This window comes from Diabrotica virgifera, chromosome 2 (genome assembly GCF_917563875.1).
Source record: "Diabrotica virgifera virgifera chromosome 2, PGI_DIABVI_V3a".
NCBI lineage: Eukaryota > Metazoa > Arthropoda > Insecta > Coleoptera > Chrysomelidae > Diabrotica > Diabrotica virgifera.
Genome location: NC_065444.1, coordinates 255293711 through 255320796, shown reverse-complemented (window position 1 = coordinate 255320796; position 27086 = coordinate 255293711). Strand labels below are relative to the sequence as shown.

The 27086-nt window shown below is 32.5% G+C and overlaps 1 protein-coding gene across 4 annotated transcripts in view; it reads left to right on the top strand.

Moving 5' to 3' along the window:
• LOC126880558 (apyrase) overlaps positions 1-27086 on the top strand; it is a 220701-nt gene that overhangs the window by 117267 nt on the left and 76348 nt on the right. For all 4 annotated transcript variants that reach the window (XM_050644493.1, XM_050644492.1, XM_050644495.1 and 1 more), the window contains exon 2: positions 21064-21283. In XM_050644493.1, coding sequence (XP_050500450.1) covers positions 21064-21283 — 220 coding nt within the window. The remainder of the gene's footprint in view (positions 1-21063; positions 21284-27086) is intronic.

Below are 27086 nucleotides of genomic sequence, written 5' to 3'. Positions count from 1 at the left end.
CGCCGTTAAAGTGTACGGTGGAAAAGAGATGCAACCAGCTGAAAAGTCGTTAGCATCCAGAGTGGTGATGGAACTTATGCAACCGCTTCTAGATACAGGCAGAAGTTTATATACTGATAATTTTTATACGAGTGTTGACTTGGCTCATGATTTAAATAATAGGAAAACCCATTTAGTCGGAACATTACGTTCCAATAGGAAACATAATCCCAAAGCGGTAGTCAATGCAAAATTAAAAAGAGGTGACATGAAGTATCTACAGAGTAATACAAAAGTTGTTATCGGAAAATGGAAAGATAAACGGGACATTTTGTTTTTAACGACCAAGGATATTCCTTTGATGATAGATGTTCAAACAAAACGTGGACCTGTTCCCAAACCATCGACCATTGTTGACTATAATTCTGCAAAATCTTTTATCGATGTGTCGGATCAAAAGGCTGCATATAATTCCCCTGTTCGACGAAGTATGAAGTGGTATCGTAAATTGGCTGTGGAATTACTAACAAATACCGCACTTGTGAACTCTTTAGTTCTCTACAAATCTGTTACTGGCAAACATCTCTCAATTACTGAGTTCCGTGAACAGATTGTTCAAAGTCTTTTAATGCCTCAAACAACTTCTGAAAACTCTTTAACAACTTCTGAAAACTCTTTAACAACTCTGCATACGTTGGACGAGAAAGAGAAAAGGGGAAGGTGTTCAGCATGTTACAAGAACTTTTCGAACCGTGAAGGAAGAGCATCAGCGATGAAGAATGCCAAAAGGGTATACACTTTTTGTCCGGCATGTGCCGTTAATACCGCATATATGTGTGTTAAGTGTTTTGTGAATATTCATACATGTTCTTTGAAAAAATAAATTGTTTTTGTATTTTTAAACTTAAAATATCTTAGGGAGAAGGTATTTGATTATCTTCCTGGTGTGAGCCAATATGGCACACATGGTCCACATTAAAACAAATTACAAAAATAATTATAAATACACCGTGTGTACCCTGTTGGTACATGCTGTTTTTTTACTTAAAAAATGTATTTTGTTTTTATTTTAGAATAGAAATAAATAGTTATACACATTCTTATTTCAAAATTATTAAAAAAATGTTCCGGTCTGACAGAAAAATTATGTCATGATGGTCCGGGGCTTAACGTGTTAAAGAGCAGCTGCTCTTTATAAATCCAACAGAATTAGCAAATTGCGATCAACAGAAGAACATCCTTACAGATGAAATCAATAGGGGAATATCCAGATATAGATAAAAGTCAAGAAAGCATAAAGACCAAATACATACAAGAACTCTTTGATGATAATAGGTCCGAACAACCTTCATCCTACTATGTAATGGCTACTTCTAAATAACATCGGGTGAAGTGGAAAAAGCAATATCACAAATAAAAGATTGCAAAGCTCCTGGATCTGACAATTCATAAATTCGACACAACGAGGCACTGTCACATTTTCTCTTCATGAGTAAAGATTTACGGTGTTTAGTGCCATTTATCTCTTATATATTTTGCTTCAATATCTGTCCTCTACAGGTTGGGGCTGGGAACTTATCTCATATATCTTACCTGCGAGGTGAAAAGCTTCGGTACTAATAATTAGTACCAAAGCTTTTCACCTCGCAATTTTTACAAAATGGATCGCTTTGCTTGAAAATTTGAGATAAAGTAGTGGATATTCCAAGGATCAAAATCTATATGATGCCGAAAGGCGCATTTACCATGGGGGTGGTTGCCACTTCATCTCGGGGGTGGAAATTTTTTCTTATATTTTTACCGCAAAGGTTCATAAAAACATTTATTCTAATTAAAAATGTTCTATACATTTTTTTTTTGATAAAATTCACAGTTTTCGATTTATTCGCTATCGAAAGTGTTAGTTTTATATCGAAAAAATCAATGTTTTTCGATATTCACGATTCACTCAATTTTTGCCGTAGAAAAAAAAATTTTACACCATGCTCTGAGGAATTAAATAACCTATAATCTCCGTATCTCTGATGCTAATCTGTCTATTCTAAAGAAAATGGCATTTTTTACAAAACTACAAAAATTTGTTATTCGCTTTTAACTCCAGTTTTTTTAAAACTAATCATTCTAAGCTAGTCAAACTTTTATAATCTATTAATAATACATAAATAAAGAATAACGAATAAAGATAATGCCTAAAAGCAGCCCCAATTTACATTTTTATGCTTCCAATTTGATTTCTCCTTTTATTCTTGAAAAAAATATATTGATTTTTTAACCGTAACTTTTTTATTTTTTATCTTAGAAAGTTTGGTAACAAGAATTTTGTAGAACATTACAAGATCTATAAGGCTATTAATAATAAATCTTTTTAAAATCCTTAGTCGCAAAAAGAGCTGACTTTGAAAGGGTTGGTAAAGGTGGCTTTTGCATGTTATTACAAGTTTTAACTGTCAATAGCTCACTCAATTTTTGCCGTAGAAAAATTTTTTGCAAACCGGCTTCTTAGGAAATAAATAAGCTACACTTATATGTTTAAACATTTTTTCGTATTTTTGATGCTAACCTTTTCATTCTGAAGAAAAAGCTATTTTTACCAAACTACAAAAATTCGTTATTTGCTTTTAACTCCATTTTTTTTTAAACTAATCACTCTAAGCCGGTCAAACTTCTAGAAACTAATAATAATACATAAATAAAGAAGACTAAATAAGGTCAATGACTAATTTAAATTAGGGTGGTGATTAGGGGGTTGTGTCGAATCAATTTTTCTCTGAAAAAAATAGGAACTGACGTTCTTTTCATTATAAGTCACTTAATTTTTGAGATAGAGACTTTTTTATTTCTAGAGATAGATATTTTTATATAATTTAAATTACATTAAACAAGTTATCCTCGAAAATGCACAGTTTTTCCGTCTTTTTACTTTGAAACTACAATATTTAGCATTTGACGAAGAAGAGCTACCATATAATAAATTATAGCTCGATTAATATTGGTCGTAAAGAAAATTAGAAAAAACGGTTTTGTTTATTTTTTCAAAAGATACATTTTTGTTAAGCCAAGTTGTTTTGATAAAACGAAAACTTTTTGAGTTATTAGCAGAAAACTGATTAAAAACATTGATTTTTTCGATATAAAACTAACATTTTGTATAGCGAATAAAACGAAAACTATTCATTTTATCAAAAAAATGTATTGAACGTTTTTTGCTTAGAATGAACGTTTTTACCAACTTTTGCGGTTAAACTAAAATTGTGCGGTTAATAAAAAATTTCTACGCACGGCATGGGGTGGTAACCACCCCCATGGTAAAAGCGCCTTACAGCGTCATATATATTTTGATCCTTGAAGAATCCACTACTTATTCTCAAATTTTCATGCAAATAGATCCATTCTGTAAAAATTGTGAGGTTTTGTCATATTTTAAGCTTCATTACTTGGACTATATAGGGAATATAGGGTATTTGTTTGGTTTATGAATTTACCAATAACAATAAGATTAACATAGTATAAAGACTATACATACAGTTTGGGAATGCCAAGAAATAACTCAATATGAGAACTAATAAAATAATAAATATATGATACGGTTTAAGTCAGGAAAAATCCTGATAAGTATTTTCCTTCTTGATCTTCAGGATGTTTTTGCACGTAAGTTTTTTTAGACATACCTATCAGTCGATTTTATCACGAGATTTTATTAACGTTTCGACGCCCAAATCGGGTGTCGTCAAAATACAAAAAATACTACTGAATAAAACAAAAATGTTGTTGCTTAGTAAAAAATTCTTCTAATAATTTATTTAATCTGACTCATTTATATCGGCAATTCAGACATTTATTGTATATTTTAAAGTAGAAGACTTTAAAATTATATTGCCAATATTTATGAGTTGCGTTCCTGGGACGACTTTATTTAAAGATAGTTCATTCGATTACATGAAATCAACCCCAACTCAAGAATATCCGTCACAAAAAAATCATAGCATGTGATATGTCTTTTAAAATACAACCACATGCAATGGTGACAGTAAAATGCTCGCGATAGAGATTCCATAGTAAATCACGAGGGAAAGCCAGGAAAAAACCTCGTGATACTATCACGAGGATATAAACGGGATGCAAAATGTCTCATTGTCCGCCCACACCGTACTTATGCCCATATATTTTTTATTACAACTATAAGAAAGCTTTAATGTTCTTCTTTCATTTCTAATTTGTAAAATTTAGTTCGATTAATTAGTAAAAAAATTATAATACTGCTATACAGTGCACCAATGTTTGTAAGAGGGGTAAGCGTTACAAATATAAGCTGAAGATTTAATTTTAGAAAAATCTTTATAAAAGGTGTTTTGTTTAAGATTTTCTGAATTTTTCAATGGTCAGTTTTTCTGAAATTCATGTTTTCGTAGGTATTTAAGAAAAACAACTAATTTCTGAGTTCATTTGTTTAATAAAAAGTGAAGCACTCACTTTTGGAATAGAACTTTTTGATATGTTGTTTATTAAACATTTCTTAATGAAATTACAAAAAGTTCCAAACTTTGATTTTTTCCATAAGCAAAAACTCTATTGACTCCCCTAAATTAACGTTACATGTATTACAATGTTTCATTCATATTATTGTTTTTTACTGTATTCAAAACGGCAGAAAATTTTATTACAATGGTTCTTTGAGCGTCTCTAATTTTTTTAAAGGGTAGTTTAGTCATATTTTTTTATACTCGTTTTGTATCTCGGCAAAGTTAAATAACGTTTATTTTATTTGCTTTTTATTGCGAATGCATAATGAGATGATGTAATAGAAAATATATTCTTGGATTTATCCTGTGCGAATTGTATAACGGGGTGCAATAAAATGGATTTTCTTTAGTGAGAGAAACCTAAGTATACATAAAATAAAAGTCACGTCACATGTTTATTTACTGCGTTGTTTTCTTACTCTATAAAAATTCGGAGGTTTGCTTTTGCAAATAATTTAATTATACAATATAAAACGTACAGGTTTAAAAAATAAACTATTTCTAGATGATGTAATAGAAAATATTCTTCTGTATATCAGATGCAAACTGAAGATTTATTTATTTATTGCTCTAAAACCGGTTAAGATATGCAAATGAAATTGTGTGGGTTTTAAGAATTAGTTATTGTGCATTTTTTGATATACAGTTAAGAATTTTAAGACATCTTAAAAGGAGTACGACCGTCAATTCCAATATAAAAAAGGAGCACTCGTGGGTGTAGGGTCTTTCGGTAAAGTAGGGCTAATTTTTTCTGACATTAAAAACAAGCTAGTTTCTTTTCACTTCTTTTTTTTATATGTAACTGTTTCCTTATGGTCTTGCCTTTAGCTGTACTAAAGTTTTTTATTGTCAACTATACATCTAAATGTTTTTATATACTTTTACATTACTTTATTGGTTCATTGGATAAGATATTTTTTAGTTGTACATCTTATCTTGCTACATGTATTTTTTAAGGTAAGACTAGTGTTTTTTTACTTCTCTTTTGGATGTTGTTTCTTATAACACTCATTTGTAGGTGAACTGATGATGTTTACTTAGCAGTAAACGAAACTTCTTCAATAAACAGAAAAAGTAGCTGAATTCTTTGTCTTTTTTCTCCACCTACTTGACCGAAAGAAACTACACTACACTACTTAAGAATTTTATGTACACCATTGGTGCACATAAGAGTCATATTACCCGTATGCGCACCAATGGTGAATATTAAATTCCTAATTGTATATTAAAAATGCGTAATAACTACCTCTTAAAACCCACCAAATTGCATTTTCATATCGTAACCGGTTTTAGAGCAATAAATAAATCGTCGGTTTGTAAGAAAAATTTCAACGCACCCTATCTCCGAAACGAAGCATTTGCGAACATCATACGTTTATAAAGCAAACTGTCAGCTTTTTTCATCCAGAATTACCCCTTAAAGTTTTCCATACTAATTTAAAAATACCCTGTATTGACGAAAAACAAGGCTAGTTGTTAAAGTACCTAATTTTTTTATTATCCAACATAAAAGAATGAATTAAAAAACAGAATGTTAAGAAAACATAGGGCTATAGTTGTGTTTAATTTCAGTATTATATAAATGCTAGAATATTCCACAGGATCACGCGAACTTTGAGAAAAAATCACAGTTTGATTAGTACACCCGGTATACACTGACAATGTATCTGTCTAGCAACAATATTATTACAGCGATATTGTTAAAGAATAAGGCTATAACATATGTATTATTAAAAAAATCACTCAAATCGGACAACAGGTTTAGGGAATTCGAGACATCAAAATGACCCATTTTTAAAGTGATGCGTTATCTTTTGAAGAAGTTTATAAAAATGCTACAAGAAAATAATTTCAGAACGACACTATTTTTGTTCATACAACCATCTGTTAATTTTTTTTGTAAAAAAACTATAAAGCAATGGAAATAAAATTTACCATTTTAGGAATTTTTGTTAGAGCAAATCCATTTTTGATAAATGGCCATTTTTTTAACAGATAACTTGAATTTGAACTGGCAAAAAAGAAGCGGTTAAGCACAAGCTGAGATATATTCAACTCCCAGTATTCAATATATTTACGACCTGAAATCGTTAGAAAGGCGGCTGTGTGTCATATATCTTTCTCGAGCATGAATATGATTGATATGTTTAGAGTATACGAGTATGCACGGTAGAGGTACATTTTTCCTTGTTTTTCAAAACAATATAAAGCTTTCTGAATGCACAATTTTAAAATATATCGAAAGATATATCAAGATTGGGTTTTGTAAAAAAATTAATAGTTTGATCGAGATTGATATACAGGGTGTAAAAAAAGGTAGGTTATAACTTAAGTCGTATATTATGGAACCAAAAATATTTCGATTCAACCTAACGTATCTTAGTACAAATTAATGTGCACATAAAAAAGTTACAAAATGAAAACCTGATTTTTTCCAATATATCGAGAATTGTTAGTGAATTAATATTCAAAATGGATATGTAGCTTTCTTATAGCAGGAAAATCTTAAAAAAAGTAACAGTGAAATTTAAGCAACCCATAAAATTTTTTAAAATATCCTTAAATGATAACTGAATGTTTCTGGCTACTACCAGAGGCGTACGACTGGGTACAGTGAATCGTTGACCCTTACCAAATTCTACGCCACTTTTTTTAATAAATTAAATCTTTATAAAAAGAGCCCCTACATATAAATGCATGCTGTATACAGGGTGTCCCGAAAAGAATGGTCATAAATTATACCACACATTCTGGGGTCAAAAATAGTTCGATTGAACCTAACTTACCTTAGTACAAATGTGCTCACAAAAAAAGTTACAGCCCTTTGAAGTTACAAAATGAAAATCGATTTTTTTCAATATATCGAAAACTATTAGAGATTTTTTATTGAAAATGGACATGTATAATTCTTATGTCAGGAACATCTTAAAACAAAATTATAGTGAAATTTGTCCACCCCATAAAAAATTTATGGGGATTTTGTTCCCTTAAACCCCCCCAAACTTTTGTGTGCTTCCAATTAATTCATTATTGTGGTACTATTAGTTAAATACAACGTTTTTAAAACTTTTTTGCCTCTTAGTATTTTTTCGATAAGCCAGTTTTTATTGAGATGCGGCTTCTTTTTCAATATATTTACGTAAACATTTTATGGGGGTTTTGTTCCTTTTAACCCCCCTAATGTTTGTGTACGTTCCAATTAAACTATTATTGTGGTACCATTAGTTAAACACAGTGTTTTTAAAACTTTTGTCTCTTAGTCTTTTGTTCATAAGTCACCTTTTATCGAGATGTAGCTTCTTTTTCAAAGTATACCTAAAAATGTAAATTATAAATAAATTTTCAGATTATTAACAGGTCTCTATAACCGTACTTAACCATATACAAATATGTGGTGGATTCGACAAATATTCAAAATATCTCGATAAAAACTGGCTTATCGAAAAAGTACTAAGAGGCAAAAAAGTTTTAAAAATAATGTGTTTAACTAATAGTGCCACAATAATAATTTAATTGGAACGTACACAAAAGTTTGGGGGGCCATAAAATTTGTATGGGGTGCACAAATTTTACTTAATTTTTTTTTTAAGATATTGCTGTCGTAAAAATGCCACATGTCAATTTTCAATAAAAAATCTCTGAGAGTTTTCGATATATGAAAAAAAATCGATTTTCATTTTGTAACTTCAAAGGGCTGTAACTTTTTTTGTGTGCACTATTGTATATAGGTAAGTGAGGTTCAATCAACCTATTTTTGACCCCAGAATCTGTGGTATAATTTATGACCAATCTTTTCGGGACACCCTGTATAACGTAACGTTTCCCGTTGTTTTTTGCTCTTCACTTTTGTCTGGGCCCTGCGTATACCTGAATAATATTTACATTAAATATTCTGCTATTTAAATAGATCAATAGCATCCTGTCAGTTACAGGTATATACATTTAACGTGTTTTTTAAACTGCGATATTATAAATATACCAACCCCGCTTTTGTGGGAAGACACAGTAAACAGCGACGCACAAACCCTTTTAGGAGTCCGTGTATGGAGAAGAGCAGACACAGACAAGCAAGGGTGGAGGCAAAAAATAAAGGAGGTCAAGGCTCAATTTGGGCTGTAGTGCCGTAGAAAAAGAAGAACCCCGTTCCTGCAATTTGTGTCGTTTCAACCTTGAGCATATTATGTTCCCGATTTATATCATCTCGATCCACGCCCAATAATACTGATTCTTGATCGTTTAGTCCTATACTCGTTTGTTGTAAGAGATACGACAAACAATTATTTAGGTAAAAGTTATAATAAAAAGTTAGATAAAAGCATATGTAGATAGGACCATCATTTGAAAATATTTTTTCTATTCTCATACTATAATATATCAATAATTATGGTTTCACTTCCTGTATCATAATGAACTTCATTATGATACAGATTTTCATTACGATACAGATTTTTAACCAATAGAATCGCGATATGGCATTCGCGATAAAAGTGGCACACGCGCAGTGGCCAATGGTGAGTCAAATGCATACACTTTGAGAGTTCTCAATATGTAAACAAACTGACAAACTACTTAATTTATTTTCGTTACAAAATTAATAAATTTGAATATATTCTTTATTATGAATGATCATAGAAATAATCGTGTATACAACTTACATTTAATTATCATTATGAAGCTCGTACTCTATAAGAAACTCGCCGCTAGGCGGCTAGTTCCGTATCCCTCATACTCGCTTCATAATGGTCATCATTAAATGCTCGTTGCATAATATACCATTAAATATACAGGGTACCCGTATTAAGAGGAAACAGTAGCGATCAACAGGTAGCGAAAACGCGTTCCAACATTGCGGCTGTAATTTTGAATATTTTTTCGAGATATTTGGCACACGTATTCGTAATATAAGAAAGAATGGCGGTACAGAGCCCAATTTGAAAAATATATTAATATGTGGAAATTACTCTGTAATTAAATACAATATTAAAAAACGAGCCTGTACCGCCATTAAGAAGAACAAAAAAATACATTTTCTTCAAATAAACATTTTTATCCCCGATGCCTAGATTTTTTGTCATTTTGGAACTACTAATGAAATAAAAAATTTTAGTAGTTCCAAAATGACACAAAATCTAGGCATCGGATATAAAAGTTTATTTGAAGAAAGTGTATTTTTTTGTTCTTCTTAATGGCGGTACAGGCTCGTTTTTTTAATATTGTATTTAATTACAGAGTAATTTCCACATAATATATTTTTCAAATTGGGCTCTGTACCGCCATTCTTTATTATATTACGAATACGTGTGCCAAATATCTCGAAAAAATATTCAAAATTACAGCCGCAATCTTGGAACGCGTTTTTGCTACCTGTTGATCGCTACTGTTTCCTCTTAAAAGGGTGACACAAACTTCATATATATTATTCTTCAAGCCTAGTATTGGCTGAACGATAAACACGGATTTGACTATAGACGAGGCAACGAAGCATTAAACCTAGGAATTTTGTGCAGTAAGATGAATCGTCATTCAACTTTTTGCATTCGATTCGTGAGAGTGTCAGGCAATTTTGTGAACTAAATTGATCTTCGGCAAAAATTTTTGTGCATGAGAAAAAGCATCTTTCAAGTGCATCTCGAAGGGGTAGAAAATAAAAAATTTAGGAAATTTTTAATTAACTCAGGAAATATTCACGGAAATGAGTTCAATTTATATATTTGGTGGGTTTTGGGGGTCACTGAACACGAATTTCATGACGGCGATCGTCTCCGAGGTACCTGGTACCCAGGGTGGAACTCGTCGCCTGGTAAGACCGAACAATTCGCGGGACGATCAAATAATTCGCGAAATGAAGATTGGATCGAAAAATTGAAAAATACGTGTTCAATATTTTTCAAAAATTTATCGAATGACACTAAACACGACCCCTGGAGGTGGGTGGGGGTAACTTTAAAATATTAAATAGAAACCCAATTTTTCGTGATACCATAAGTAAATTATGGAAACGGTCTAATATCTCGAGAAATACACTTCCAAATAAAAAACCAAAATATACGTCTTTTATATTTTTTAAGAACCTATCGAATAACATAAAACATGACCCTCCATTTCACCCCCTGGAGGTGGGATGGGGTGTAACTTTAAAATCTTAAATAGGAGACCCCATTTTTTTGCAGATTTGGATTCCTTACGTAAAAATAAGTAACTTTTATTCGAGACATTTTTTTGAATCATGGATAGACGGCGCTATAATTCTAAAAAATGTTTCGAAAATATATTACTCATTTTTTCATGAAGAATCCACATCTGCAATAAAACATGGGAATTCCCATTTAAGATTTTAAAGTTAACCCCCACCCCACCTCCAGGGGGTGGAGTGGAGAGTCGTTTTGATGTTATTCGATAGGTTCTTAAAAAATATTAAATACGTATTTTTTGGTCTTTTATTTGGAAGTGTATTTCTCGATATATTAGATCGTTTCTACACTTTACCTATGGTATCCCGATAAATGGTTTTTTCCGATTATAGCGCCATCTATCCACAATTTGAAAAAATGTCTCGAATAAAAGTTGCTTATTTTTACGTAAGCAAGCCAAATCTGTAATAACAAATGGGGGTTTCCGTTTAGGATTTTAAAGTTACCCCCCACCCCCAGAGGATGGAGTCGGGGGTCATCTTTAGCGTCCTTCGAAATATTAAACGCGTATTTTTCAGTTTTCATATCCAATCTTCCGCGAATTATTCGATCGTCATCGAGCTCCACCCTGGGCGCCAGGTGCCTGGAAGACCATCGCCGTCATGAAATTTATATTCACTGACCTCCAAAAACTCCCAAATATAAAAATTGAACTCATTTCCGTTAATATTTCCTGAGTTCTAAATTTTTTATTTTCCATCTCTTCGAGATGCATTTTCTCATGCTCAAAATTTTTTGCCGGAGATCAGTTTAGTTCACAAAATTGCCTGACACTCTCTCGAATTGAATGCAAAAAGTTGAATGACGATTCATCTTACTGCACAAAATTCCTAGGTTTTGGGGCTTTTTAGTGCTTCATTGCTTCGTCTACTAGTATAGACCGACTATATTTTCATCAGTGAGTCAAAAAAATTGTGGATTACTGTAAATATAGAGCACAAAGCTCATATATTTAAAAAGAAAATGATAACAGGAATTCAGATCTACGTCAACCAATGAAATCACCAAACCAGAAGGAGTGATGAATAGAGAGCGGAATATATGCAAAGTGCATATAGATGCATATATTACATATTTTCAGACAACAAACACAACATTGCATATTTAAGCTAAACACGATTTATTTTGCATATTTTAAAAATAAATTATATAAAAGTTTAAAATTTTCCTCTCTTAGTTGGAATTTTATAACTTCGATATGAACGAGCTCGTTATTTATCTATCTATCGCTCATCTGGGCTTTCCCATTACTACCTGAATTTAACAATTATGGGTGTTCCCAGAACAATATTATTTTATTAGCGTAGCAAGTCATAGGTACCTACCTGCTTTTAAGGGTCTAATAATTATTTTGTCAGTTTCCGGCCAATTAGTGTTTTTGAAGTGATTGGTATATATTAAATTTAAATATGTCTACCATTCAAAAAGTGCTTGGATAAAGTGTTTTCCCGAGTTAAAGCTAAGTGGAGACAAAATATTTTGCAAGGCCTGTTCCAAAATCGTAAGTTACATTCTCTTTCACATTTCATTTTTTAAATGAGGAACTGACAAACAAAAGCATCATGTCCCACAAAAGAAATTTTTCTGGAAAGAGTGTTTTTATTCGACAAATTCGCTTTTACTTCTATAAAGACGGACATAGAGAGAAGCATCAAAATACAAAAATCCATCAAATTGTAGACAACTCCGCTTTTGTTCTTCAGCTTAAGTAACGTACTTTGTTATTTAAGTAACGTACAAATTGCTTAAGAACTTATGTTCATAAAAGTTAATTTTAGTTTTTTACCAGATCTAATAAAGTCATTAGAACAAAGGAATTTACAATTAAGTGATTCGGTTAATCTTGTTAACACTTTTTCTGCTCATTGTCAAAAAATTCCCGGAAATACAGGGATTACAATAATTAAAAATAAATTAAAAAATGTTTTAGAAAAAAATGAGGGCTTCGATTGTTTGAGGAAAGTTGTACGTATTTTTGAAGGCAACTTTTCTGAAGATCTTACGACTTAATATATTGTTTTATTTTTGAGTATTTTTAATATGCATTTGCATATTTAGACAAATTTAGAAAAAATACCTGCATATTTGTAGTAAAAGTAATGCATATATATGCACATATGTTGGTAATGTTTTGTTACTTATATTCCGCTCTCTAGTGATGAACTAACTTAGCACCATATCGAATAAAGAATGGACCAACAACGAGGACATAAGAGCGCTCATCGGAAAGCTAGATCCACTTTCAACCGGATGAGGACCTTCTTCAATAGCCACTACCTCGCACTTGGTAGAAAAGTAAGAAAACGGCTACATCTTTTCTGTCTTTTTTACGGCGTTGAATCGTGGATCTTGAACGAAGATACGTGCAGAACATTGGAAGCATTTCAGATGTTGCTGTCTCGGAAAATACTTAAGATCTCGTAGAATGACGAGTTGGAAATGGGAAGGTGCCCAGAAGAATGAAGAATAACCGAGACCAACATCAAATCTTGAATGTTATAATATTTCGGACACACTATGAGAAATAAATCCAAATATGTCCTACTACAAGCCATCCTGAACCGTTTATATTATATTGATTGATTTTTTTGATTTTTGATTATTTTGGGATCGATATATTTTTTCAATAGTATCGATATCAATAATATTGATACCGATTCGAATCATCATCATTCCCTTTGCCTTATCTCTATGCGGGGTCGGCTTCCCTAATTGCATTTATCCACACAATTCTATCTTGGGTCATATCAATGTTAATCCCCTTTAACAATATGTCCTGCCTTATCGTCTCCCCCCAGGTCTTCTTTGGTCTTCCTCTCCTACTCCTTCCAGGAATCTGCACTTCAGCTATTCTTCGTATTGGGTAATTAACGTCTCGACGTTGAACATGACCAAACCATCTTAACCTATGCTCTCTCATTTTGTCATCAATTGGTGCCACACCTAGACTTCCCCTAATATACTCATTTCTAATTTTATCCTTCTTTGTCACTCCACTCATCCATCTAAGCATTCTCATTTCCGCCACATGCATTCGTTGTTCCTCTTTCTTTTTCACTGCCCAAACGTTCAGTTCCATACATCACAGCCTGTCTTATGGCTGTTCTATAGAATTTTTCCTTCAGCTTCATTGGAATTTTTCTGTCACACAACACACCACTCGCTTCTTTCCACTTCATCCATCCAGCCCTAATTCTACTACATGCATCTCCATCTAATTCTCCATTACTCTGTAATACTGATCCTAGGTACTTAAAACTATTGCTTTCCACAATCATTTCACCATCCAAAAATACCATTTTATTTGTAGTAACTCCATCTTTAAATGAACATTCCAAATACTCTCTTTTTGTCCTACTAAGTTTTAAACCTTTTTCCTCCAGGGCTTGTCTCCACTGTTCCAGTTTTTTTTCTAAGTCTCTTTCACTATTTTTTATTAACACTACATCATCAGCATACATTAGGCACCATGGAATGCTACCTTGTAGTTTCGCTGTTATCCGGTCCAACACTAATGAGAATAAATAAGGACTCCTTCCTTATTGAGTGCCCGGGGATTCCGTACATATTCGCCAGGGACTCCTTCCTTATTGAGTGCCCACCACAGAATCTCTCGAGGAACTCTATCATATGCTTTCTTAAGATCAATGAATACCATATGAGCGTTGGTCTCTTTATTCCTGTATTTTTCCTTCAGTTGCCTTACAATAAAAATTGCATCTGTTGTTGATCTGCCCTGCATAAAGCCAAATTGATTATCGGATATTTCGGTTTCTTCACGTATCCGTCTATCAATTACTCTCTCCCATATTTTCATGTTGTGGCTAAGTAGTTTTATAGCCCTGTAGTTTGAACATTGTTGTATGTCTCCCTTGTTTTTGTAGACAGGTACTAATTGATACCGATTCGAATAAAGTATCGCAAATTAAAGTGCAATGTAAATGTAACATTGTAACCTAATGGGTAGTAGCCCAGTAAATGACCGTTTTGGAGTGTAATTTTCAGGGCAACTCCGAATTGCATGAAAATTTGGATTTAGAATCTATTTACCTTTCACTTCAAAGTTGAATTTGTGCCGTTGGTTGCTTTTACTTGGGGGGTAACAGTCTCCCCTTCTCGGGAGTGAAAAAGCGAGTGTTTAAAATAAGCCCGGAAATAGATGAACTGACTGATTATAAGCAATTTTCGTTCTATAAAATTTTTCATGTAAGTCAATACTTTTTGAGTTATTTGTGATTGAAAATGTTTATTTTTCGACAAAAAACTACGTTTTTAGGCAGTTTTTCGCAAGAAACTCAAAAAGTAAATATTTTATCGAAAAAAATATCCTTAGAAAATGTTGTTCTGAAGCTATTTTCTTCTGGCATTTTTATAATCAATTACTTTTAATGGGAAATAAGCCACAATTTCACAAAAAAAATGATTTTATTAACGTTTCGAAGCCCAAATCGGGTTTCGTTGTCAAAATACAAAATATTACTAAAATAAACAAAAATGTTATTGCTAAGTAAAAAAATTCTTCTAATAATTTATTTAATCTGACTCATTTATATTGGCAATTCAGACGCATATTATACATTTTAAATGTTGTTCTGAAGCTATTTTCTTGTGGCATTTTTATAATTTTAACTATTTAGAATGGGAAATAAGCCACAATATTATTAAAAAATGATTTTTATTAATGTTTCGACGCCCAAATCGGGTGCCGTTGTCAAAATACAAAATACTGTATTTTGTATTTTGTATTTTGACAACGGCACCCGATTTGGGCGTCGAAACGTTAATAAAAATCATTTTTTAATAATATTGTGGCTTATTTCCCATTCTAAATAGTTAAAAAAAAATACATTTTAAAGTAGAAGACTTTAAAATGATATCGCCAATATTTATAAGTTGCGTTCCTGGAACGATTTTACTAAAAGATAGTTCATTCGATTACATGAAATCAATCCCAACTCAAGAATATGAATGTCCCAGCAACGCAACTCATAAATATTGGCGATATCATTTTAAAGTATTCTACTTTAAAATGTAAAATATACGTCTGAATTTTCAATACAAATGAGTCATATTAAATAAATTATTAGAAGAATTTTTTTACTTAGCAACAACGTTTTTGTTTATTTTAGTAGTATTTTGTATTTTGACAACGAAACCCTATTTGGGCTTCGAAACTTAATAAAATCATTTTTTTTTGGTAAAATTGTGGCTTATTTTCCATTAAAAGTAATTGATCTTTAGCAAAAGCGTAGCTAATAAAAAAACCAAAAAAAATGGTGTTTCAGTAAAGTCTATAAACTGACTTAAAGCAAAGTTGTAGCCCATGAAAAATACATTCTTATTCGTCTAATTCCAAATCGAATATTTCAACGTGAAATCACCGAAAATTAAGCAATTTTCGAGAAAAATTTATGAACATTTTTAAAGTGTTTTAAATAATTACATTTTATAAAAAATAACTTTTTATAATAAAACGTTTTTATCATTTATAGGACATAATATAAAATTATTTTGTTGTTTCAATTTCTATGTCATAAAAGAATTTTGTAATCGACTTTAAACTCATATAAATCAAAGAAAATCCGATCCACTACCTTATAAAATTAAAGCTCAGAGCACGCATATTTAACGTAAAAAAGGTCACAGCATAAAATCCACAGAATATAACACTGGGCTAATATCTAAAACTGCTAGAGCTAATTACATGAAAATCTTAGACGAAGTGTTACCCAATATCTATGCAAATTTAAGTATTGGCACCGTGCAAGTTAAGAAAAGCGACACCTGGTTCACAGCTCAGCAACTTTTTTCGCGCTTTTAATTGTATTGGCCAATTGCATTATTCCTGGTTGCTGGATAATTGTCATAGCCACAGCCCAAAAAAGTTACCAAAAATCTCAAAGAGTAAAAAGTACCAAAGAGTAAAAAAATGTAGGTTTCTGTTATAAGTATGCTAGTTTCATGTTGTTTTTCTGTAAGACAAAAATTGGTTAAGATATGGCTGTTTAAAGTTGGCATACACTCGTAATCAGTGACTCGTCCAAGCCCTTTCAACTATAACCCTTTCAAAAATAAGCAATTTAAACCAGTGAAACTGACAGATCATATAAGAAATGAATAAGTAAAGTAAATTTTTTGTAAAGTGGTAACGATGAATGTCATTTGGGGAGCTTAGCACGGTGAGATTTTCATGACTTTTTTCAAAAAAAGGGGGCTAATTTTATTTTGATACAAATTTTTAATACTAGAAACTTTTATAAACAATTAGAAAAAAGCTTTTCTTAAACGCTTTAAAAAGGTTTAAATGGGTGTTTCAGGAAAAGCGCTTAATTTTTGGTTACTTCACGATGAAATCTTCGGTTTGGAATTGGACGAATACAAACGTATTTTTCATGAGCTACAAATTTGATGTTGCTGGATCTATAGACTTTACGAATACATAACTCTTTTCGTAATTTTCTAAGCTACATTTTTTATAAATAGCTATTTGCATAACAAGACAGTAACTTTGTGCTACTTTTCCTCCCGAGAATGAAGTTTACTTTACAGTAATCAATCAAGGGAGGAAAAGGCACTTTATTCCCATGTTATACATATGATTTTTCTACCTTCCTTAAATAACAAGTCATTTTTTAATTTAAAATAATTTATTTATGTAACTAACTAACAAAATTTATTAGAGAACTAAAACTAACAAGTAAGTACAGTAGAACTGTCAACTGTCAAATATATGTCAAGTTATTAATGTAAACATTGTTAAACCAAAATAACCATTTACTGTATTTTACCATTTTACAAAATACAGGGTGTTCTACAAATACACGAAAAAATGTATAGATACTTACGTAATATACAGGGTGTCCAGAAACTCTACCGACAAACGAAGAAAGAAGATTCCTCAGATAATTTTAAGACTAACCCAATTTACCTAGTCCGAAAATGCTTCTTAAGGTGATACAGTAGCGATCAACAGGTAGCAAAAACGCGTTCCAAAATTGCGGCTGTAATTTTGAATATTTTTTCGAGATATTTGGCACACGTATTCGTAATATAATAAAGAATAGCGGTACAGAGCCCAATTTGAAAAAATATTAATATGTGGAAATTACTCTGTAATTAAATACAATATTAAAAAAACAAGCATGTACCGCCATTAAGAAAAACAAAAAAATACACTTTCTTCAAATAAACTTTTTTATCCGATGCCTAGATTTTGTGTCATTTTGGAGCTACTAAAATTTTTTATTGCATTAGTAGTTCTAAAATAACACCAAATCTAGGTATCGGATAAAAAAGTTTATTTGAAGAAAATGTATTTTTTTGTTCTTTTTAATGGCGGTACAGGCTCGTTTTTTTAATATTGTATTTAATTACAGAGTAATTTCCACATATTAATATATTTTTCAAATTGGGCTCTGTACAGCCATTCTTTATTATATTACGAATACGTGTGCCAAATACCTCGAAAAAGTATTCAAAATTACAGCCGCAATCTTGGAACGCGTTTTCGCTACCTGTTGATCGCTACTGTTTCCTCTTAAGGGAGATAGAGCTCTTTGAAGATTGCGTCATAAAATTAGTTTTTCTTAAATACCTCCAGAACGCTTCTATTTAGAAAAACGAAAATTGGTATGCATATCAGAGATGAATCGATTTCATCCATTGCAAATTTCTAGGACCGGTCATAGGCGTCCGTTTTGGGTAGAGCAACGGGTATTTTATCGCATCACTTTTTTGTCCTTCACTTTTATCCATTTTTTACACCGGATTATTAAATTGTGAGGTATTCTAGTACTAAAAGATACTCTTGCTTTAAGTCGGTAGGACACACCGTTTTCTAGAAAAATCGATTTGAAAATATTTAATTTTTGGAAATCAAAAAAAAAAAATTGAAAGAACTTTTCAACAAAAAGCGAAGTATTTTACCAACATAAAGTAAAAGTAACTTTTAGTACTCGAATACCTCATAATTATTTAATAACCTAGTGTCAAAAATGCTCAAAAATTCAAGACAAAAAGTTATGCTATAAAATAACTGTTGACCTACCCAAAACCGACGCCTATGATCAGTACTGGAGATTCACAATTAATAAAATCGATTTATGTCTGGAATATAAGTAAATGTACCAGTTTTCGTCTTTCTAAACAGTTTTTTTTTTATTTTTTTTAATTCAAAAAGCGAAAAAATTTCAAATCGATTTTTCTAGAAAACGGAGTGTCCTACCGATTTAAAACAAGAGTATCTTTTAGTACCAAAGTACTTCACAATTTAATAATCCAGTGTCAGGAATGCATAAAAGTTAATGACAAAAAAATTATGCGATAAAATAACCGTTGCCCTACCCAAAACGGACGCCTATGATCGGTAGTAGAAATTTGCAATGTATGGATTAGATTTATATCTTGAAGATAAATACGTGTACCAATTTTTGTTTTTCTAAATAGAAGCGTTCTGGGGGTATTTAAGAAAAACTAATTACAAGACGCCATCTTCAAAGAGCTCTAGCTCCCTTAGGAAGGATTTTCGAACTAAGTGAATCGGGTTAGATTATCTTAAAATTATGTGAAGAATCTCCTGTCTTTGTTTGTCGGTAGAGTTCCTGGACACCCTGTATAATAGAATATTGTATAGGGCGTCAATAAGTTATTTCATCAATGACATACCATGACGTCACTTTTAATTTTACTCCCTAGGGAGGAAAAGTACTTATTTGCTCCCTACAATCAAATCAGGAAATGTATACTTTCTGTAGATGTAGGTGGAAAAATGACGCTTAATAAGCGTCATGCTAAATAATAAAATAATATATTATCCGAGTTAATCTTCAATACTGTACTCCTCTCTGATACGCACAGGTTCTCCGGCTAAATTCCACATAAACAAATTAATATGATATACTATGTTATGAATATTCAAATACAAATTTTATTCCATTTCACGTTTAACGATAAAAAACAATATTGTGGATTAATTTTTTGCACAGAACGGATTTGTATATTCACCGAGCTGAATCCTGTTAAATAAATACAAGGATTTAATTAAACAACTGTATTCAATTATTCACAATTAAATGGATTTAATTAAGTTGACAATTTAAACTATATGTTAATGGTTGAAATAATCATGTTAATGGTAGAAGTAACACGTTATTATTTAGAACGATTGTATCTAGTCACTTTTAAAATAAATAAATAAACGAATGTCTGTTGGTCAACTTGACATTAGAGTCAATTACTTAATTATTAGTTTACTGTAACACTAGCTATATTATTACTAAAGATTCCTTATTTGGCTTAATGGGAGTATGGTTTAAAAATTTTGAAATTTTCGATTTTTTTATTATTTTAAATAACTTATAACTTCAAGACTATTCTCCGAAAATTTTAGAGGATCGGATCAAAATTTCCAGAAATACAGCATATTGAATAAAAAGCAACTTTGCAGCAGCTTCGGGTCAGCGCGCTTGGGCGTAGTGAGAAACGTTCAACAGATGTTCCCCTTCTCTTTTGTAAGTTATTCCGCGATTCAAAGACATGTTTCGGTATGAATCACTTTACGATTTGACAAACGAAAAAGTAATTTAAACTTAAGTTGTCAAAACTTTAAACGCGTTTTTTTCCAAACTGCTTTTTTAAAGGCGGTGGACATTGTAACTCAAAACTACTTAACCGATACAGCTGAAATTTTGTGTAAATTTTTTTTGCAAATTTCGTGAGGTAACACAATATCGTCTGCATATCTCCCGTAATTCCCACAGTCTCATTTTCCAGAGCCTACAGCATAATCGCTTCAGAATACAAGATTGAGAATAATGAAAAATGATGCGCCTTTGCCTTAACCCTCGTTTAATTTTGATTTTTTTGGATAAGTTGCTCTTGTGTAGTTTTATATCTTCCCTCTGGTTAAAATATATAGCGTTGGTAGGGTATTAAGGTCCAACACATAATATGCAATTATTGTTATTTCAAGTAGGGACACATGCAGTTTATGGATAGTTTTTTCCATTTTTATCGGCTTTATGTCGCTTAATTTAATACTTTTAAGTATGAAATAAACAATAGAAACCCAACCACCCTTTGGTAGAGTTATAAGCGCAAGTACTTTAAAAGTTCAAAGAAGATGAACTGATAAGTCCGAAACGTTCCTGCTGAACAATTATTCTATTCCGTTTGGATATTTAAATTTAAAATTGAATTAACAATTAAATGCTTATACCAATTACAACAGAAGTTTTTTCTATAGGGTATATTTTCTATTTTATTTTTTAAATAGAAATTTTTTTTGACTAAATACAATTCGTGTATGTATGTTGTTCTTGGCAAGAATGCAAAAATCTCTCAAATAATATAAATATGACTTACCTTTGTTTCAGATTTGAGCAAACCAGTCCAGATGGTAACTCCTGTAAAAATGAAACAGAATGTATTGGAGGATTTTCTAGACTTTATAGTAAAATAAACAGCTTATTGGAAGAAAAACCGAAGTCAGTGTTACTAAACGCCGGAGATAATTATCAAGGAACTCTTTATTATACAGTTGGACATTGGAATATTACTCAGGAGTTTATGAACAAACTACCTATAGATGCTGAGGTATATTAATCAATATTTTTTTCGTTCGCAGTTCACATAGTTCACAATAATTAGTAGTTCACAAATTACTATTGCCAATTTCAGAGCCAACGCTCGATAATCGAGCACGGCACATGAAGAAGACTTCACATAGGTATTATACCGCTGCCTTGTCTTTGGTATTTGGACATATCTTCGCAAAAATCCATTTGTCTCTGTTATATTCCTAATTTTTCGAGAAAAAACTACGTCAGAGATAGCAGCAAGTACCACTTATTCCAGAGAAATGATTTTATTACTTGTTCCATTGTCCCTTCCCTACTTCTCCCACTATCCAAGAAATAATAAAATTAAAGCCATTAGGTAGCGTAGAAGCACAATTTGTCAATCTGTCGTGTTTGAAGTGGTAATCAACACAGCGTTATGATGTTATTTCGGACTTACATAGCCTCTAGACTTAGGCAAATAAAATAATATGCAGTATTTTATGTAAAAATATGCAGTGTTTTATGCAAAATATGCATATTTATCTAGAAAACCTGCATGTAATAAAATATATTTACAATATTTTTTTATTTACAAAAATACTTAAAATATTATAAATACATAACATACACAGTTATTTTAACATATAAATATTATTTTGAATTGTGGTAACAATAGATTATTTATCAAATGATGTTCAAAATTATCTAATAAAAACTTATCGCTTCTACCTGAATACATATATTTGTAAATAGAAAAACTTCTTTCGACATTAACTGATGTAACTGGGGCATTTTTAAATTTAGTATAATAGATGGATCTAAATTAAATGGTTCGGAAAATGTCCCAGCTAGTACTTGAACCACTTCAGAAAGAACCTGATAACCACTATTTTTTCCATGGTTACTTTAAATTTTTGAAAAATTTTCTTTCCAATAGTACCTTTAACGTTTTGACCCATTGACTCAAATTCTTTTATTAAAACTGTGCTCTCTAACAATGATAATTTGGAGGATTCTAATTGAGTTATAGTTTTCTGGACAAAACTATAATTTGATTTTATGAATGAGAGTTGCTGTTGGAGGATGTTATATTGGAAGGCTTGCTTAGCGTCCAATAAAGATTGGAAACTATCATCCGTTAAAAGGTTAATTCTTTTTAAAATCAACAAAATGATCAGCATAGAAATTAGCTGCTTCCAACTATGTTCCCCAACGTGTTAAAATGGGTTGCGGTGGCAGTGGAACAGCAGGAAGCATATCTCTGTAATATTTTATTCTTACAGATGATTTCAGGAATGCCTTTTTGACGCTCGCTATTAATCTGTTAACTAGTGGAAATTTTTTTCTTACTTCCTCCGCAACTCTGTTTATTCCATGCGCTAAACAAGTGACATATATTAAGTTTGGATAAAATATTTTAAAACTTTGTCATGCTTTCACCGTATATGGTGCGGCATCAGATAAAATAAGCAATAATTTATCATTAGGCACAGCAGCAGGAAGAAAAAAGTTTGCTAATGCTTCTTGTAGAAACCATGATATTGTTAGAGCGTTGGATTTTTCCACTTGCTTACAGGAAATTAAATACGATTTTGGAAAACTTTCATCGCTAAGTACACCAATCAATAAGTGCACAATGTATTTTCCTGACGAGTCAGTGGTCTCGTCTACACAGATGTAATAGCTATTTGTATAACAAGGGAGGAAAGTGCTACTTTTCCTCCCGAGAATGAAGTTTACTGCCCGACGCGTAGCGGAGTGCAGTAATCATTCAAGGGAGGAAAAGGCACATTACTCCCATGTTATACATACGGGTTTTCCACCTTCCTCAAATAACAAGTCATTTTTTCATTTTTACTGAATTTATTTATGTAACTACCCAACAAAATGTATTAAAACTAAAACTAACAAGTAGGTACAATATAACTGTCAACTGTCAAATATAAATCAAATTATTAATGGAAACATTGTTAAATCAAAATAAAGATTTACTGTTTTTTACCATTCTGCAAAATACAGGGTGTTTTATAAATAAACGTTAAACTGTATAGATACTTACGTAATAGAAAATAGATATTGTACAGGGCGTCAATAAGTTATATTTCATGAATGAAATACCATGACGTCACTTTTACTTTTCCTCCCTAGGGAGGAAAAGTACAACTTTGCTCCCTACAATCAGGTCCGGAAAAGTATACTTTCGGTAGAGGTAGGTGGAAAAAGTAATTATTACCTATTTCGGCTTTTATGTTGTGGATAACTGAGGAATATAACAAATTGACATTATTTCTCTTTAGAGTTCGTTCACTGGGAATGATTTGTTTGCAATATTTTTTTAAAAAAGAACTAAAGTTTTCATTAGATAATTTTGATGGCGGTATATTAGAAGATACTAATGCACGACAAAAGTCTTCCTTAAAAGTTTCTTGTTCGGTTTGTTTTTTGGAACTTGACTGATAGACCGGGCAGTATCGTCGCCCCCGCTAGCGAAATTATTCCGATTCGATTCTTTTGCACAAACTTACTCAAAAAGAGGTCCTTATAACGTATCCAGAGGGTGCGGGGCGGTGCCGTGGTCAAAAAATTGTTTAAACAAATTAAATATAAGATGAAATAAATAATTCATAAGGCCAATATATATGATCAAACATAACGTACGCATCAGAAACAAGACCAGAAACAGCTTAAACTTAAAGAGTGCCCAAAGCAGCAGAAATGGAATACGCAGAAAAATTACAAGAAACGCACTAAGAGACCGAATAAGTAGTGACAAGATTAGAAAAAAATGTAATGTACTGTATATAAAGGAGTGAACACTAAAGAGAAAAAATAATGGAACAATTACATCAGTAGAATGGCGAACACAAGATTCGTTTAAGTAGTAAGGGACAGATCAGCACGTGGTAGAATAAGTATCTGCCGGCAGCACAAGAGATGGAGACCATCTTCCATAGGGGCAACCACCCAACTATGAACAAGCAACATGGCTTATATAAAGGATGAACAAAAAAAGAACAAAGCAAGTCATCAATCGAAGTAGCACATAAAACAACAATAAATATCGTTCCCATACCACCAGATTGACAATAGGTGGAATATTTTCTTTGATTACCACCTCCCGAGATTTTCAAAAAGTATAAATCATACAGGATGCCGAGAAAATTAAGATGAGAGAATTTTAAATAATTCACAACCCATCTGCTCAGCGTGGTAAAAGTTCCAACAAGAAAGATTCCCTAGTACTCAAGAAAAGAGTAAATGAGTTTAAATGTATAAATATTTTCAATTTCTTGAAACACGAAAATGCAGCAGCTGCATAATGCTCTGAACAAATCTGAGAGTGCAGGAAGAGTCTATACCGGTTTCGGGGGTTTTTCCTCCTCATCAGTAGTCCCATATCCTCTTCTTTCCGATTTCCCTAGGCATCGTACTTTGAGCCTTTTCGAATTGCAAATAACGAAAAGTCACGAATGTACTAGAGCCATCTACCGAAAAACAAAGTAAGTCATCAATCGAAGTAGCACAGAAAATGACAATAAATGTCGTTCCCATACCACCAGATTGACAACAGCTGGAATAATCTCTTTGGTTACAACCTCCCGAGATTTTCAAAAATTATAAATCATACAGGAAGGCCGAGGAAATTAAGATGAGAGAATTTTAAATAATTCACAACCCACCTGCTCAGCGTGGTAAAAGTTCCAACAAAAAAGGTTCCTCAGTACTGAAGAAAAGAGTAAATGAATTAAAATGTATAAACATTTTCAATTTCTTTGCAACACGAAAATGCAGCAGCTGCATAATATAATATATATAATGTTCTTGAACTCCTAAGTGGAGCATAGAGCTTCAGTGAAAACGCGCCATCGGGTTCTATTTTGCGCTAGGGCCTTCACCTCATTCCAAGACTTTCCTTGACTTCTTATCTCGTCCATGATGGATCTTCTCCAAGTTTGTGCTGGGCGACCTCTTTTTCTCTTTCCTTGGGGATTCCACTCTAGGGCATTTTTTGCAATACTGGAACTATCTTTTCGGAGTGTGTGACCTATCCACCCCCACTTTCTGTATTTTATTTCATTTTCTACCCTCTTTTGTTGGGTCAGGTGTAGCAGATCTTCGTTTCTGATGGTGTTTGGCCAGAAAATACGAACAATTCTTCGTAGACATTTGTTAACAAAGACCTGCAATTTGTCTGTAAGGTATTTTGTCACTTTCCAGGTTTCACATCCATAGAGTAGAACAGAACTAACATTTGACTGGAATATTCGGATCTTTGTCCTTGTAGTATATTATCTAGACCTCCAAACAGGGTTAAGCATGCTGAAAGCTTGTTGAGCTTTTCGTATCCTCATACGAATATCGTCTTCTGTACCTCCGCTTTCTGTTATGACACTTCCAAGGTACGTGAAGTTCTCCACATTTTCAATCTGCTTGTTGTCGATATTAAATAGCGTGTTGTTCCTTGCATTTATTCTCATCGACTTGGTTTTACCAATATTGATTTTTAAACCTATCTTATTGGCCTGAGTGGATAGTGTTTCCAATTGGTCGGCCACATCCTGGAACCTTTGTCCTAACAGGCAGGTATCGTCGGCGTATTCCAGATCACTTAGGCGTGTGGTTAACGTCCATTGTATCCCTTTTGTGTCGAAGTCTAGTTTGGAGAGAACATAGTCCAGAGCTATGTTAAACAGAAACGGAGAAAGCACACATCCCTGTCTGACTCCAGTAAGTACGTCAAATTCGTCACTGTTGACCCCATTGTGTTTCACGCTGCACGTCGCCTCAGTGTACAGTGACTTTATAATGGAAATTATTTTATGAGGAATGTTTCTTAGCTCTAAAATTTTCCATATAGCAGCATGAGACAGGCAGCTGCATAATACTCTGAATAAATCGGAGAGTGCAGGAAGAGTCTATACCGGTTTCGGAGACTTTTTCATCCTCATCAGTAGTCCCATATCCTCTTCTCTCCGATTTCCTCAGGCATCGTACTTTGGGCCTTTTCGAATTGCAAAGAACGAAATGTCACGGATGTACTAGAGCCATCTACCGTAAAACAAAATAAGTCATGAATCGAAGTAGCACAGAAAACGACAATAAATATCGTTCCCATACCACCAGATTGACAACAGGTAGAATACTTTCTTTGGTTACAACCTCCCGAGATTTAAAAAAATTATAAATCATACAGGATGCCTAGGAAATTAAGATGAGAGAATTTTAAATAATTCACAACCCATCTGCTCAGCGTGGTGAAAGTTCCAACAAGAAAGGTTCCTAAGTACTCAAGAAAAGAGTAAATGAATTAAAATGTACAAACATTTTCAATTTCTTTGCAACACGAAAATGCAGCAGCTTCGTAATATTCTGATTAAATCGGAGAGTGCAGGAAGAGTCTATACCGGTTTCGGAGGCTTTTTCATCCTCATCAGTAGTCCCATATCCTCTTCTCTCCGATTTCCTCAGGCATCGTACTTTGGGCCTTTACGAATTGCAAAGAACGAAATGTCACGAATGTACTAGAGCCATCTATCGAAAAACAAAGTAAGTCATCAATCGAAGTAGCACAGAAAACGACAATAAATGCCGTTCCCATACTACCCCAGGCTGTGGGTGAAAAAACGTGATATAACTCAGGAATTTTTGAAACCTATCAGGTGTTGTAAAGAACGATGCCAGGAATAACTTATACTAAAATGTAACCAAAAATTTTGTGCGGTTTTTTATTTATGACGATTTTCATTTGTTAAATTTGCAATTTTTAAAGATTTTTAATTTTGCAGCTCAGGATATTCATTTTAGAGAAAAAGTTTTAAATAGAAAATTGTAGTAAA